At 45.1% G+C, this 14,989-nt stretch overlaps 1 protein-coding gene across 4 annotated transcripts in view; it reads left to right on the forward strand.

Annotated features, from left to right (window-relative positions):
* Positions 1 to 14,989, forward strand: part of ARNT2 (aryl hydrocarbon receptor nuclear translocator 2) — a 151,156-nt gene that overhangs the window by 125,219 nt on the left and 10,948 nt on the right. For all 4 annotated transcript variants that reach the window (XM_080980361.1, XM_080980362.1, XM_080980363.1 and 1 more), the window contains exons 14-16: positions 349 to 472; positions 9,449 to 9,548; positions 13,881 to 14,019. In XM_080980361.1, the coding sequence (XP_080836487.1) occupies positions 349 to 472; positions 9,449 to 9,548; positions 13,881 to 14,019 (363 nt within the window). The remainder of the gene's footprint in view (positions 1 to 348; positions 473 to 9,448; positions 9,549 to 13,880; positions 14,020 to 14,989) is intronic.

Below are 14,989 nucleotides of genomic sequence, written 5' to 3' on the forward strand. Positions count from 1 at the left end.
CTCATGGTTTGTTTGGGAGAAACAAATCGTTTATCCCAAGTTCTGATGCAGCACTAAGCCAAACCATGGCTTAGTTTGCAGTCACATGGCAGCAACATCAACCACAGCTTTCTCCCTGTCCACCAGAATACTTGCTGCTACATGATAAGTCGTAGTTTGGGAATGAATGCCTGACACAGAAGACCCCTGGTTCATGTCCTGAAGAGCATTCAAATGGGCCAGAGTTGCTCTGTGGCAGTACAGAAAATCATAAGACAATTGAATCTTGAAGCTTACTGCTCTTGGAAAAGGTGGAAGCTTATCCATAAAGGGGTGTGTGACTTCCTTCTCTCTGCCTGTTGCAAATAGGTACCCGTTCCAAGTATACAGTCTAACGTTCATGAGGGTGGGAAGCCAGTGGAGAAGCCTGATGCCATCTTCTCCCAAGAGAGGGATCCAAGGTTTGCCGAGATGTTCGCTGGCATAACTACTAGTAAGTATACACTGCTCTTAAGATTGCTATTGGTATTGCTGCTATTTGTGATCCTCTATTTTGACAACATACTTGTATCTTGAATAGATACTGAACCAAACACTCCCTTCCAATGTGCATACCTTGGTGGGATGGGGGGGGGGGCGCTAATAAAAAAAATAAAGGTAAAGGAGCTTTGGACAGTCCAGTCAAAGGTGACTATGGGGTTGCGGCACTCATCTCGTGTTCAGGCCAAGGGAATCGGCGTTTGTCCAGAGACAGCTTTCCAGGTCAGGTGGCCAGCATGACTAAACTGCTTCTGGTGCAACGGAACACCTTGACGGAAGCCAGAGCGCACGGAAATGCCATTTACCTTCCCTCCACAGCGGTACCTATTTATCTACTTGCACTGGTGTGCTTTTGAACTGCTAGGTTGGCAGGAGCTGGGACAGAGCAATGGGAACTCAACCCATCACGGGGATTTGAACCGCTTACCTTCCGATCAACAAGCCCAAGAGGCTCAGTGGTTTAGACCACAGCACCACCCGCGTTCCTATAGTGGCTAGTAGCCGAGGATGGCTAGCAGGCCCCAAGCAATTACGTTTCCTTATAGGAAGGGGGGAAATCTGAGTCTGATGACACTGATCAAGTAGCACAGCTCTCCAGGGCCTCAGACAAGGTTCTCTCCAAGCCCTACCTAGGGATTAAGCCAGGGACCTTTTGCATGGAAGGCAGATTCTCTGCAACTGAGCCACAGGCTACTGCCTAGGCAGTAACAAAGGATTGTATCCAAGAATGTTCTGCTGACAGTAAGCTCGTTGGACTTAATGGACCTATGTTAGCCATATCCATTAATTTCAGTGGGTCTGCTCTGAGTAAAACACTGTTAGGTGCAGTCTGTCAATCATTTTAACCAAGTTCTTACAACCAAATTCTGTGCTGCTTTCAGCAAAAGTCACTCAGTAAGTAACTCTGGTCTCATAGATAAGTTTTACAATGCAGCAGATTAATAAAGAAAGTTATGTTTAGTAAAAGGGAAAACCAAGGGGCTTGCTTCTCAAACGGTGCCTGTCAGCCTGGTGGAGAACTGTACAGCAAGTAGCTACTCCATCCGTAAACAAGCTTGGTCTCTTCCTGGGTGGGAGGAGTGCTGTGTTTTTTCAGTAACAGTTTAAAGAAGTGATGTTTTCCCCTTTTTATTGTTCCTAACCTTCCCTGCTGAGGATGAAGTTTTTACATTTGTTTTGAATTAATCATCGTGCAAGTAGCTCTCAGCTAAGTCCGAAACATCCCACTGTTTGCAACTAAAGAGAAATGAGGAGATAGCCGCCAGGGGGTCCTTTCTAGGTACACAACGACCTTTTGCCAGCAGGGGAAAACATTAGGTCTCCCTGAACTTGTTGTTCTGCTTACCTCACCCTGCCTTGACTTTTCAAAGTCGATCTGGGACACTGTAGGAACGGTCCATTAGCAACCAACAAGATTCCAACCTACAGCATCAGCCTGTCATCCCAAGCAATAATTGTCCCGTGCTGCGTGCAGGCTCCCAAATATTGCAAGAATTGTGGGAATGGTAGCAGTGAGCCAGGACAGCTATAGCCAGTCAGTATAGACAAGTTGTGAGCTAGATGGAGCAATGGTCTGACCCAGGCTTCCTCAACCTCGGCCCTCCAGATGTTTCTGGCCTACAACTCCCATGATCCCTAGCTAGCAGGACCAGTGGTCAGGGATGATGGGAATTGTAGTCTCAAAACATCTGGAGGGCTGAGGTTGAGAAAGCCTGGTCTGACCCAATACACTTCCTGTGCTCCTAACAACCCCCTGCTCTTAGGCTATCTCTCTTCCTAACACCACCTTCCTCCTCTTCTTACACACTTAAAGGTAAAGGTAAAGGGACCCCTGACCATTAGGTCCAGTCGTGACCGACTCTGGGGTTGCGGCGCTCATCTCGCTTTATAGGCCAAGGGAGCCGGCGTACAGCTTCCGGGTCATGTGGCCAGCATGACTAAGCCGCTTCTGGCGAACCAGAGCAGCGCACGGAAACGCCGTTTACCTTCCTGCCGGAGCGGTACCTATTTATCTACTTCCACTTTGATGTGCTTTCGAACTGCTAGGTTGGCAGGAGCAGGGACCAAGCAACGGGAGCTCACCCCGTCACAGGGATTCGAACCGCCGACCTTCTGATCGGCAAGTCTCTGTGGTTTAACCCACAGCGCCACCCGCGTCTTACACACTTACACACTTACTGTAAGTCTTACACACTTACCGCATCTTACACACTTACTGTAGCTTATTTAATTGGTTCTGGTTTGAGGCAAAACGGCAAATTCTGGAGAAGGGCCATAGCTCAGTGGGAGAGCAGATGCATTGCATGCAGAAAGTTCAGTCCTTGGCGCTTTTACCCAGTGGATTAGATAGCGGGAGATGTGATCGATCTCTGCCTGAAACCATGGAGAGTCATTGGTACCTCTGGTTACATACTTAATTCATTCCAGAGGTCCGTTCTTAACCTGAAACTGTTCTTAACCTGAAGCACCACTTTAGCTAATGGGGCCTCCTGCTGCTGCTATGCCACTGCCGCGTAATTTCTGTTCTCATCCTGAAGCAAAGTTCTTAACCCGAGGTACTATTTCTGGGTTAGTGGAGTCTGTAACCTGAAGGGTATGTAACCTGAAGCGTATGTAACCCGAGGTACCACTGTAGTCAGTGCTGGGCTAGATTGAATGGAGGAAAACAACAATACAGTTGAACCTCAGAAGTTGAACGGAATCCGTTCTGGAAGTCCATTCAACTTCCAAAAAGTTTGGAAACCAAAGCTCCTGCAGCCAATCGGAAGCCCCATTGGACGTTTGGCTTCCAAAATTAGTTTGCATACCAGAACACTCACTTCTGGGTTTGTGGCATTCGGGAGCCAAAACGTTCGAGAACTAAGCTGTTTGAAAACCAGGGTATGACTGTATAAGGCAGTTTCCTGTTTTTAGAGAAAGTGCACAGCTCACTGGCCTAGTGCATGCTTTGTATACAAAAGGTTCCATCTCTGGTATCTTGAGCTGGGCAGAAAAAGACTCCTCTCTGAAACCCTGAAGAGTCACTGAGCTAGATGGACCAATGCTCTGGCTCAGTGGAAAGCAACTTCCTGTGTTCTTATTATTTTCATTTTCCCGCAAACAGGATTGCAAAACTGGGATTTGATCCTAGTTTGCAGGGCAAGTGCAAACTATAGTTTGCTGTTTGTATGAGTTTTGCATACCAGGAAGGAACTAATTAAAGCAAATATGCAAGGGGTGGAGGTTGACTACAAGACTTAGATGAACAGCACAAGAGATGTTTTCATTTGTGTGTGTGTGTGTGTGTGTGTGTGTGTGTGTGTGTTTAATAAGTTCCACCTATGGCTTTCTCTAGATTAGGCACCATTTATAATTATGTGTCCTTTTTTCCTTAAATGATAAAATGTCGCATTTTTCACTTAGGTGTGATCAAAAATATACAGTCAAACCTGCACGTTACTTCTAGGATTTAGCATTGTGTTGATTTTGGACTGGTTTTGTGCAAATAGTCCAAGCTCATGCAGAGGGGCCAATCTTGGTGGGGACGTTTGCTCTGCAGCCGTCAAGCACGTATCTTAGCAGGAAGAAAGAGCCATATGTTTATAAGCAGCATGTCTTACGAGACAGATTATATATATAAAACTGTCGAGGACATGGGCTGAGGTCAGAAGTTCTGCACTTGCTGAGAGTCCAAATTCGAAAATAAGGAACTCTCCTTCTACCCCCTGCCTCTGTGGAAACACACAGCCAAATACCAGAAATCAGATTTTCTGGGGAAGCCTCACTAGATGGCTTTCCTTAGGCATACAGCTTGGCCTAGCAAGTGGGACCTACAAGCAGATGTTGCAGTGCAGAGTGTTTCTGTTCTGGATTCCAGCCACTCCATTCCCCCCCCCCCAAAAAAAACCCCTGTTTCTGCCTCCCCATGCCCAGTCAACCTTCCGTTGCCACTAGAAGGTGCTTTCTAACAAATCAGGCCATTGGCCCATCCAGCCCAATATTGTCTGCTCTGACCTGCAGTGGCTCTCCAGAGTTTCAGGCAAAGCCCTACCTGGAGCTTAAACATACAGAGCAGATGCTGTACCACTGAGCTATTATTGCCTTTCCATATGACAAACAATTGGATGGCCATAGAACATATTACATTGAGTCAGATCACTTGATCTATCTGTCTCAGAGTTCCTTACACTGGCTGGCAGCATTCCTAGCCCTACCTGGACCTGGGACCTTCCCTGCATCCAAGACAGGTGCTCTGCCACTGACCAACTTACTTCCTACTGGGATGTCTGAGTTTTTCCCATTAAGGTGTTCCCCCCCTAATTTTTGTTGTTCTTCTTCTGCAAACTACTTGGGGTTTCCCTGAACCTGCTGGTGCCTCCCTCTTGGGTGTAAAGGTAAAGGGACCCCTGACCATTAGGTCTAGTCGTGGCTGACTCTGGGGTTGCGGTGCTCATCTCGCTTTACTGGCCAAGGGAGCCAGCGTACAGCTTCTGGGTCATGTGGCTAGCATGACTAAGCCGCTTCTAGCGAACCAGAGCAGCACACGGAAACGCCGTTTACCTTCCCGCCGGAGCGGTACCTATTTATCTACTTGCACTTCATGCTTTCGAACTGCTAGGTTGGCAGGAGCAGCGACCGAGCAACAGGAGCTCACCCCGTCGCAGGGATTCGAACTGCCGACCTTCTGATCGGCAAGTCCTAGGCTCTGTGGTTTAACCCACAGCACCACCCGTATCCCTCCCTCTTAGGTGTAGGTAGTGTCATTTTGAGACCCTAAGCGGCAGCTCTCACAACCACTGAACATCAGTGCGAGAGATAGAGTGAATGGTGCTGCTTATAATAATAATAATAATAATAATAATTTATTATTTATTATTTATACCCCGCCCATCTGGCTGGGCCTCCCCAACCACTCTGGGCGGCTTCCAAAATAATATTAAAATACTGTAATACATCAAACATTAAAAGCTTCCCTAAATTGGGCTGCCTTCAGATGCTTCAGAAAGAGAATATAAAATTGAGGGTCTGCAGTGTGTTCATTCCATCCACTTTTGTCCCCTAAAGCCATTTCGACGAACCTGCTATCATCACCCGAAACCCTTCTCTGTGTGTCTCTTCCAAGGGACAGTGGCAACAGGAGAGCAGGCCTTTTCAGTGGTGACCCCCACCTGCTTGTGGAATGCTTTCCCTAGGCAGGCACGCCTGGCAATATCTTTATTTATTTTTACGTGCTTGGCAAAGGCTTTACTCTTTACCCAGGCTTTTAGCTCTTAGTTTAAGGGGTGGCATTGTGGCTTTTTTGTGTGTGAGGTGGAGTCTGTAAGCCCTGAGGTGTTTTATCTGTCTGGCTTTGTTTTTAGATTTTTATTGGATGTTCTGAACTGGTTCTTATTTAAGTTGTGTTGGGTCACTCTGTGAGAAAAACAACCAACAAATATTATTCTCATTATGTGAACTTGAGAACCTTATATGCTACAGTTGTCAAAATTTTCATTAAGAAGAGATTTTACCCAACTTAAATTTCATTTCATGCACCTTGGAGCAGTTTCTGGATCAAACACAAAACATTCCTTTGTTTTTTATACAGTCGTTTGCGGGGGATTTCCTTTCTGCAGTAATGACGATATATATTACTACGTGTTCATGTCCAGTTTTAGGGAATCTAAAACAGAAGTTGTTTGTTTTTATACAATCATTTGCGGGGGATTTCCTTTCTGCAGTAATGACGACAAATGTTACTACGTGTTCATGTCCAATTTTAGGGAATCTAAAACAGAAGTTGTTTAGCAGTTTCTGGAGCTTTGGCATGTATGTGAGTCTAATGGACAAAAGTTGACATTGAGAAACAAAGAGGTCATGTTAAAAAATCATTGTATGTACTTACTAAGCTTTTCCCCTTATCTTTCCTCCAAGAAGTTCAAGGTGATGCAATGAATTCTCTCTTCCCATTTTATCTACACAACAACCCTGTGAGGTAGCTTAGCCTGAGAGAGAATGACTGACCCACACAGCTGCTGTGTGGGGATTTGAGGCTGGTCTCCCTAGGCTCTAACCTACTGCTCTTCAACCTTGGGTCCCCAGATGTCATTGGACCACAACTCCCATCATTCCTACCATTAACTAAACTAGCTGGTTATGATGGGAGTTGCAGTCCAACAGCATCTGGGGACCCAGGGGTGAAGAACTGCAGCCCTGACACCTTGACCTCCACGGTGCTCTAGTGTCACCAGTTTTGCTTTGACAGCTGCTAAATCCTACCAGCTGCCCACCGACTCGTCTCCAAATATCTGAGATCAAGCTCTGAGGAAATGCTTTTTAATTGTTGTGCAATGTCTTCAGGTCAATTTGCGGCTCTATGTAACGTTGCAGTTGTTGTTTGCAGTGCGTTTTAGATTCCCGAGATTTGTTAATGGCCGAAGGCCAGGAAGACAAATAAGCTTGAACTGAACTGAACTAGATCCATCCCTGGTCAGCAACTAAGTCTTTAACTGCCTCTGACTCACTTCCAGGAGCCAGGCAAATGGCTGTTTTAGCATACACATTCTGGCGGTGAGGCCAGCCCTCACCTCACATGCTTCAGCTGCTGGCTCTGCAGTGCCCGTGCCACAACTCCTGCACAGAAACTCACATTTTGAGTGGCGTGGAGAATAGCTTGCGGCTTGTGAACAAAGCAACACAGGCTTATATCAGGTCCGATTATTTAAGAACAGCGGAAGCTGTCTTGTACCAAGTCAGACCATTGATCCATCTAGCTCAGTATTATTTACACTGACTGACAGCAGCTTTTAGACAGGGTTCTGTCCCAGCCCTGCCTGGAGATGCCAGGGATTTAACCTGCTGGCAAAACACAAGTTCTACCACTCTGCTACGGCCCTTCAAGCTTTTTCTGTCTAGTCCAACCCTCTCTTTTCTGACTGATAGCAGCTTGCCAGAATCTCCTCCAGCAGAGAGCTGTCTTTCCCATCACTTCCTGTTTGCCTCATCCTTCTAAATTGGAGGTGTCAGGGATAATAATAATAATAATTTTTATTTATACCCCACCCTCCCCAGCCAAGGCCGGGCTCAGGGCGGCTAACAAGCAATAATAAAAACAAGTTGAATGAATACAACTTAAAAACAATATTAAAATACAACATTAAAACATTAAAATGCAGCCTCATCACAGGAGGAGAAAGGAAAAAGAAAGAGGGGGAGGGAATCAGATTGACTCCAAGCCAAAGGCCAGGCGGAACAACTCTGTCTTACAGGCCCTGCAGAAAGAAATCAGATCCCGCAGGGCCCTGGTCTCATGAGACAGAGCGTTCCACCAGGCCGGAGCCAGTGATGAAAAAGCCGTGGCTCTGGTTGAGGCTAATCTAACTTCCTTAGGGCCCGGGACCTCTAGGGTGTTGCAATTTATGGATAGAATCCAGAACCCTATGCATATAAGGAACGTGCTCACTCACCACACCACAAAGCAGCTGCTGTAGATGTTAGATTTTGTGTGCTATTTAAAGGTGCCAAATTGTATGTACTGTACTTTTTGTGTTGTAATGATGCACCTGGAGAGGTCACTGTTTCTACTTCCCTGTTCGAGGTCCAAAATGAACAGAGGAAGTTTTTTTCCAGGTCAGACATAGGGGTACATCTGTCTACACTAGGATTATCCATTCCGACTGGCGGTGACACCCCAGGGTCTTAGTCAGAGAGAGGTATTCCCCATCACTGGCTACCTGATCCAGGTTTAATGCTAAGGATTAAACCTGGAACCTTTTGCATTAGAAGCATGTGCTCTACTACCGAACTATAGCAGAGAAGCAGCAGACAGGGATAGTGCTATGTGGATAATTGAGTGTGTGCTGCTACACTCCAAATCCCCATCTCCCACCACGCCTTTTTTTTAGGATGGTACAGCTGTATTACTGTCAGATTCCTGCCCCGCAACACAAGGCCAGCAACCTTTATTCAGAACTTTATTCAGGCTAATAGCAGTACAGGTTCAGTAGAAAGCACTAGGTCCAGGAGCCAAGAGTTCAGGATGTGTGGGGAAGGCAAGAGATATGGCAATGGCAAGACCCAAACAGAAGTTACAAAGATGTCCCAACAACTGCCATGCACCTCCCGCCAAGCTTTTAAAGATAAGGCAGGGTGTGCTCACTCATGAGACTCTCACTCTATGAGCCATCTGTGTGTGCAGCTGCCTGCTCCTTCAGGATGGGTGCAGCTGCTGCCACCTGCAAAGGCAGCCCTGGACTCACAGTGACAAGACCTCCCCTTCTACCTCCAGTGTCTCTTCTTCAGCTTCTCCCCTGGCTGGTCACAGTCCCTCCCTACACACACACAAAGTTTTGATGGGATGTGCAGAGCTTCCTGGTGGGTTATTCTTAAAAGAATGTGGTTAAAAAATTGACCTGTCTGTAGCAGCCTTGCACATAAGGCTGCTAACGTAACTAGCCTGAAAAAGTGTGCATTGGCATAACTGTGACCTTGGGAGCAGCCCCGCTAGTATAACTGGAGTGCAAGATTGTCTCATCAGTCCTGAAGCAAGTTGTTAATTTCCACATTGTTTGTACAGTGGTACCTTGGGTTATATACGCTTCAGGTTACAGACTTCGCTAACCCAGAAATAGTACCTCGGGTTAAGAACTTTGCTTCAGGATGAGAACAGAAATTGTGCAGTGATGGCGCAGCAGCAGCAGAAGGCCCCATTAGCTAAAGTGGTGCTTCAGGTTAAGAACAGTTTCAGGTTAAGAAAAGACCTCCGGAACGAATTAAGTACTTAACCCGAGGTACCACTGTAATGGTATTTTTGAAAGGGAGCCCTACCAACTTTTGGTTTTGGTTGTGTGCGTTTTGTAGTTGTTGTTGTTTTCCTACAAGAGACCATTTTCCCATTGCCGCGCAATGTGCATTTCCTGTGCGTTCCCATCCCATTATCCTGAAATGGCTTTTTCTGTGCTTGTTCTTGCAGCAGATAAAAAGATGATGCCTTCAGCATCCACAGCCGGTAACCAGCAGATCTACTCTCAAGGGAGCCCCTTCCAGCCGGGACATTCTGGAAAGTCGTTCAGGTATTGTACATGGCAGCAGAATGAATCACAAGAAAGGAAACGCAATTGTGTAAGAGTCATAGATGATGACAGCCCTTGATTCTTAACAGCATCATGGCTTAATTCTCCCTATAGGAAAGAATCTCCGTGGCCACATTCCAGAAATCACTTTGCCCTGGAATCATCCACTAATTGGATTTTTCGGGATCTGAAATTTTGTATATGGGCCACATCATGGTGTTTTTGCAAATGTAGTTGACTTGTGCTCACCTTCTGGGAATGTTGATACAATACAGTTAGTCGCAGTCTAGGTCTCTTGCCCTGATGTATATAGCTGATGATCATTTTTTGCCATTTCTTGAGGGTCTTTGCTGAAAGGTTGAGTTTGGAATAAAAATAAAAAATAAAAATTTGGGAAATGCCTTTTTAGAGAGTGACTAATAAACTTGGCTCAGGGCGCAAAAGTATAAATCTCACCTGGATACGGTAAAGAAAAGACAGCCAGTAGAATGCAGGGGGTGGAATTAAGTCAATTAATTCGCGAAGTAGCAAAAAGGGGACTGCAGAGAAGGAGGAGGAGCAAGATGGAAAGGGAAGCAAACCAAAAGAGGGGCATTTTAATAGTAACAACAGCCGGGGGGGAGGGGTTGAAATACAAGGTAAAGTCTGATGCAGCTTAATAGATTTATTAGTTAGATTAATTTATTAAAAACTTTTTGCCTGATTAAAAAATTGCCCTTTTTATTTAGAAAAATATTCATATATTGCAACATTCAGCAATATAAAAACATTAAAAGGAACACAGAATAATAATCAAAATGATTATATTTCTTTTGTGTGTGCGTGTGATATAATTTTTATACAACTAGTTTTAAAACAGTGGTTCCCAACCTTTTTTTGGCCATGCCCCACCTAAGCATCTCTAAAATCCTGATTGCTGCCCCCCCCCCATGACATATTCTTATTATTCTATTCACATGGAGGAAGCCTAAAAGGCCACTAACTTGGTCTAACTCATTCTCGAATTGCCCCTCTTAAAAATCAAATTGCCCCCCTCTGGGGCGTGTGTCCCATGGTGGGAACCGTGGTTTTGAAAACTGCAGAAGGCAGACACCGTCTTAGAAGAGGCAACCCCCTTCTCTCTCTCATTCGGATAAAATGCCTCTTCCAAAAAAGGAACGCCTGTTCTTATACACAGATGTGCATCGTCTAAATGCACATTAAACAGCTGTAACCCATGCAGCTATTCAAGTAGGATTTCATTGAATTGTGTAGTGACCCTAAATTTCAGAGCCGAAAAAGGTAACGCAGGCTGAACAATGAACAAGAAAGGGGAGTGAGGAAAGAGAGAGGGTGAGAGAGCACGCCATTCACCAGTTAGGTGCCCAGGAGAGGGAATTAGAAACTAAATGCCAGCTATGTTTTTGTAGAAACGAGTGTGGTGTGGTTTGTTTTGAGCATATAATTGATAGTGTTGTTCTTGGGAAGGAAACGCTTTTCTTGGAAAGAAAAAACCTTCCTTGATGTTTATTGCCTGAATGAAAAAGCAATCAGTAAGTAGCCCTAGAGGATATTGCCAATATTAAAATATGCTTTAATTAAATCCGATATGTGAAGCCAGGACTACATTACAGTGCAACTAATTTCCCATGGCTGTTCTGAGGTTTGGGATTCCTGAACTGTTTTCTTTGAAGGTTGTGTGTAGATTTCTACGCTATTCTGTTGGGTGTCTCCTGCAACATAAAAGTGAGGCCGGTATAGTTAAGAAGTATTTATTTGCTTTTGAATGTTACATAATCATGAAAACAGACACAGCACAGAAGATCTCTGATCTCCTTTTTCTGTAGTGTTAGTAATCTGTACAGGGCAAATTTATTACAGTACATAATTTATTACATAACATAACTGTGCACTAGTATATTTTGAACAAGATTCAATTCTCCATTCAGGGAAATTCCAGAAAGGTACATCATGTCATAGAAGTCATAACAAGACAGAGATCATGCAGTACAAAGTAGTTATGTATTTTATTTTTTCCAGGTTCTTTGATCTTAAAGACTCAAAGTCTGTAATGGTGAGGCTTCCTAAGTCCGCAATCCTACACACATCTACTTAGGAGTAAGTCCCATTGAACTGAGCAGGGCTTACTTCTGAGTTTGCTTGGATATTAATACTCTACAACCCCTCAACTTGGGATAGCTCAGTTGGTACAGCATGAAACTCTTTATCTTAGGGTTGTGGGTTTGAGCCCCACTTTGGGCAAAAGATTCCTGTGTTGCAGGGGGTGGACTAGAGGATCCTCGTGGCCCCTTCCAACTCTGTGATTCCACCGTCTTAAGGCTGTATGCTTTTGAATACTGGTTTCTGGAAACCACAGAAGGGGAGAAAGTGCTCTCGTGCTCAGGTCCTGCTTTCGAGCAGACATCTGGTTGGCCACTGTGAGAACTGTGGTCTGGGTCTTCTCACTGTTTTGTTACAGTGATCTGATTCACATGGCGTGTGGACTTGGTCCAGAGAAACATGCTGGGTGAGTCTTGCCTGCCTCCCATGACCCTTAAAATGTTACACATGGGCCCTGGGGCCATGACTTTGCCACATCATCTGACTGCCCACCAGCTACATCGCTATGCTTTATTTCTTACTACGCAGACAGCGAAGAAATATACATCCTCTCTCTATGAAAGCAGAGAGCAACTGAACAAAGGAACAAAGGAACAGAGAAACCAGTACGTCACATCCGTCTCCCTTCTCCCATGAGACTTCCAATAGCCTGGGCTGTCTCTGGAATGTAAACAGAGCCTTGTGACTCTAAGCAGCTGCACAGTGGCAAACAGAAACTAAGAAAGTGTGCGCTCTACCACTGGGCTATGGCCCCTCTAGAAAGGTTTTAAGTACGACTGAGAGAATGCCTGCAAAGCACTCTTTTCTTTTGTAGGAAAAGTATACTTTTGGGGCATTCTGCAATTATGAATAGCATCCTTTTTGAAACCAATGCAGGAGGAGGCAATATCACCCATAGCAAATACATTAATTGCATACAGCCTTTGGTTATATCTGGACTGATCCATGTAAAACGAAGGAATGGAGGTTGCACGGCTCTGCTTAAGAAGACTGTTGCTGATTGTGTGTGCTCATGTAGGCTGAGGAGGATCTCTTGGAGTTTAAAAACACCTGCAAAAGGCTGGGGGGAGAGTTGTTTTCATCTTCTCCTTTATGCTGCCAAGATTTGAGTCCCTCAGTTGGTACTTTCTGGCTCTGTTACTGGAGCAATTCCCCAGGATTGCTGCCAGGGTACATTTGTGTGTGCCATGAGCGCAGTGCTAGCATACCATGAGAAATAAATTAAATCATTAAGAGTGTTTTGCAAGCCCAAAATATGTGCCTGTTGCATTTTTGTGTGTTTCACTGCTCCTGGCCATGCCTCCCTTTAACCAACCTCTGGGGGGGAATTCTGCTGCAATTCTCCATCAAATCTGACTAGAATGTTCAGAAATGTTGCTGAATTCGTTCATCCTCAAATGAACCTGCCTGTTGCATCTCTGCACGAGTAATTGTTCCTGGTTTAATATTTCCTTCCGGTAGGCACATCCAGGTTAGTGACTTCTGCAGAAAGAATGGGCAGTGGGCATCTCTGAAGGCAGGTATTCCTTCCTCTTGCACACTCTGAAAGTATCTGTGTGCATACAAGCTACAGTGGTACCTCTACTTGCTTTCACCTCCGGTTACGTATTCTTCGGGATACATACGTGGCAAACCCAGAAGTATTTTTCCGGGTTTCGCCATGCACAGAAGCATTAAACCACGCCATGCACAGAAGCAGCACCTCCAGTTGCGAATTCCTCGGGATTTGACCGGAGCTCCAGAACGCATCCTCTTCGCAACCGGAGGTACCACTGTACTTATATTCTTGTTAATTCCTTATCAGGGTCCCTCTTCAGCTTTCTATATATCTTCATTGTAGGTTGATATAGAATACCAGGCAATAAAAAAAATCCCTGTATACTTTAAAAATATTGCCATGAGTCCTAGAAAGAAGTTTACTTAAGATCAGAGGGTTATTCTGGGATGTTCAATGCAGCAAAAGTAATAGTCTGCATTTTTTGCATTTGAGTTGTAGTCCATGTATCCCATTTGTTTAACTGGTTTACTGGTTGATTGGGAGGTTTGCAAACTGTAATTACAGGTGTTCTTGTAAACAGTAGTTTGTGTTCAACAACGTTTTCCTCAGAGCTGTGAAATTAATGAACCTAAGGTAGTTGTTGATTTTGTTAGGTCTATTCCATGAGTAACATTGGATGCAACCCGTGAGCATCCTTATAACGTCAAACTCATTCCTGTTCTCTCCCTTTGAAGCTCGTCTGTGGTCCACGTGCCCGGCGTCAACGACATCCAGTCGTCATCGTCAGCTGGTCAGAACCTGTCCCAGATCTCACGCCAGCTAAATCAGAGTCAAGTTGCCTGGACGGGAAGTCGCCCTCCATTTCCAGGACAGGTAGGAGAGTTATATAAAAAGTTTAAAAAAAAAGGTTTCACTTTCTCGGCCCAAAGAGAGAGGGCAGTAGAGACGGGAGTGAGAGGGGACCTTCCTGTATACATATTGCCTAAAGACTCTCGCAGAGTCTGGAGCCAGCACTGGCTAACCTAGGAGAGGAGAAGGGAATCTCAGGCGCAGAGACCAGAGGCAGTCCTCAAGGTCTCTCAATCTGGTCCTTGAAACAAACCCCAAGCCCCTTCTCTCACTGGCCCTGTCTGTACGGAATGCTTTAGCCTGGTTGGATATGTTAATTACTGATTTATTGTGGATTTGATCAATTGCGGAGTAACCTCACTTGTAGTTAACTGCAATTGTTAAAATATTGTTCATGCAGGAATTGGCAAGTGAATAGTTGATGGTTAAGGATAGGTAAGTTTAATGGAATGTGTATTAGAAGCAACTAGGAAACTAAATCAGCAACAAGAGGAAACTTTGGATGCATCAAGAACAGAGTGTAGGAAACCATTGTTTGCACACACAAAAAGTATTAAATTTATTTTAATTTGTGGCTGATTAGGTAAAATTTAAGAACGCGGATGGCACTGTGGTCTAAACCACAGAGCCTAGGGCTTGCCGATTGGAAGGTCGGCAGTTCGAATCCTCCCGACAGGGTGAGCTTCCATTGTTCGGTCCCAGCTCCTGCCCACCTAGCAATTCAAAAGCACATCAAGTGCAAGTAGTTAAATGGGTACTGCTCTTGCGGGAAGCTAAATGGCATTTCCGTGCACTGCTCTGGTTCGCCAGAAGCGGCTTACATGACCCGGAAGCTGTCTGCGGACAAACACTGGCTCCCTCCGCCTATAGAGCGAGATGAGTGCGCAACCCCAGAGTCGTCCGCGACTGGACCTAACAGTCAGGGGTACCTTTACCTTTTTAGGTAAAATTTGGAAAAGCAATGAAAGCAGTTTGGCAAACTTTAAAAAAAGCC

This window comes from Podarcis pityusensis (genome assembly GCF_964106645.2).
Source record: "Podarcis pityusensis genome assembly, chromosome: 14".
Taxonomy (NCBI): domain Eukaryota; kingdom Metazoa; phylum Chordata; class Lepidosauria; order Squamata; family Lacertidae; genus Podarcis; species Podarcis pityusensis.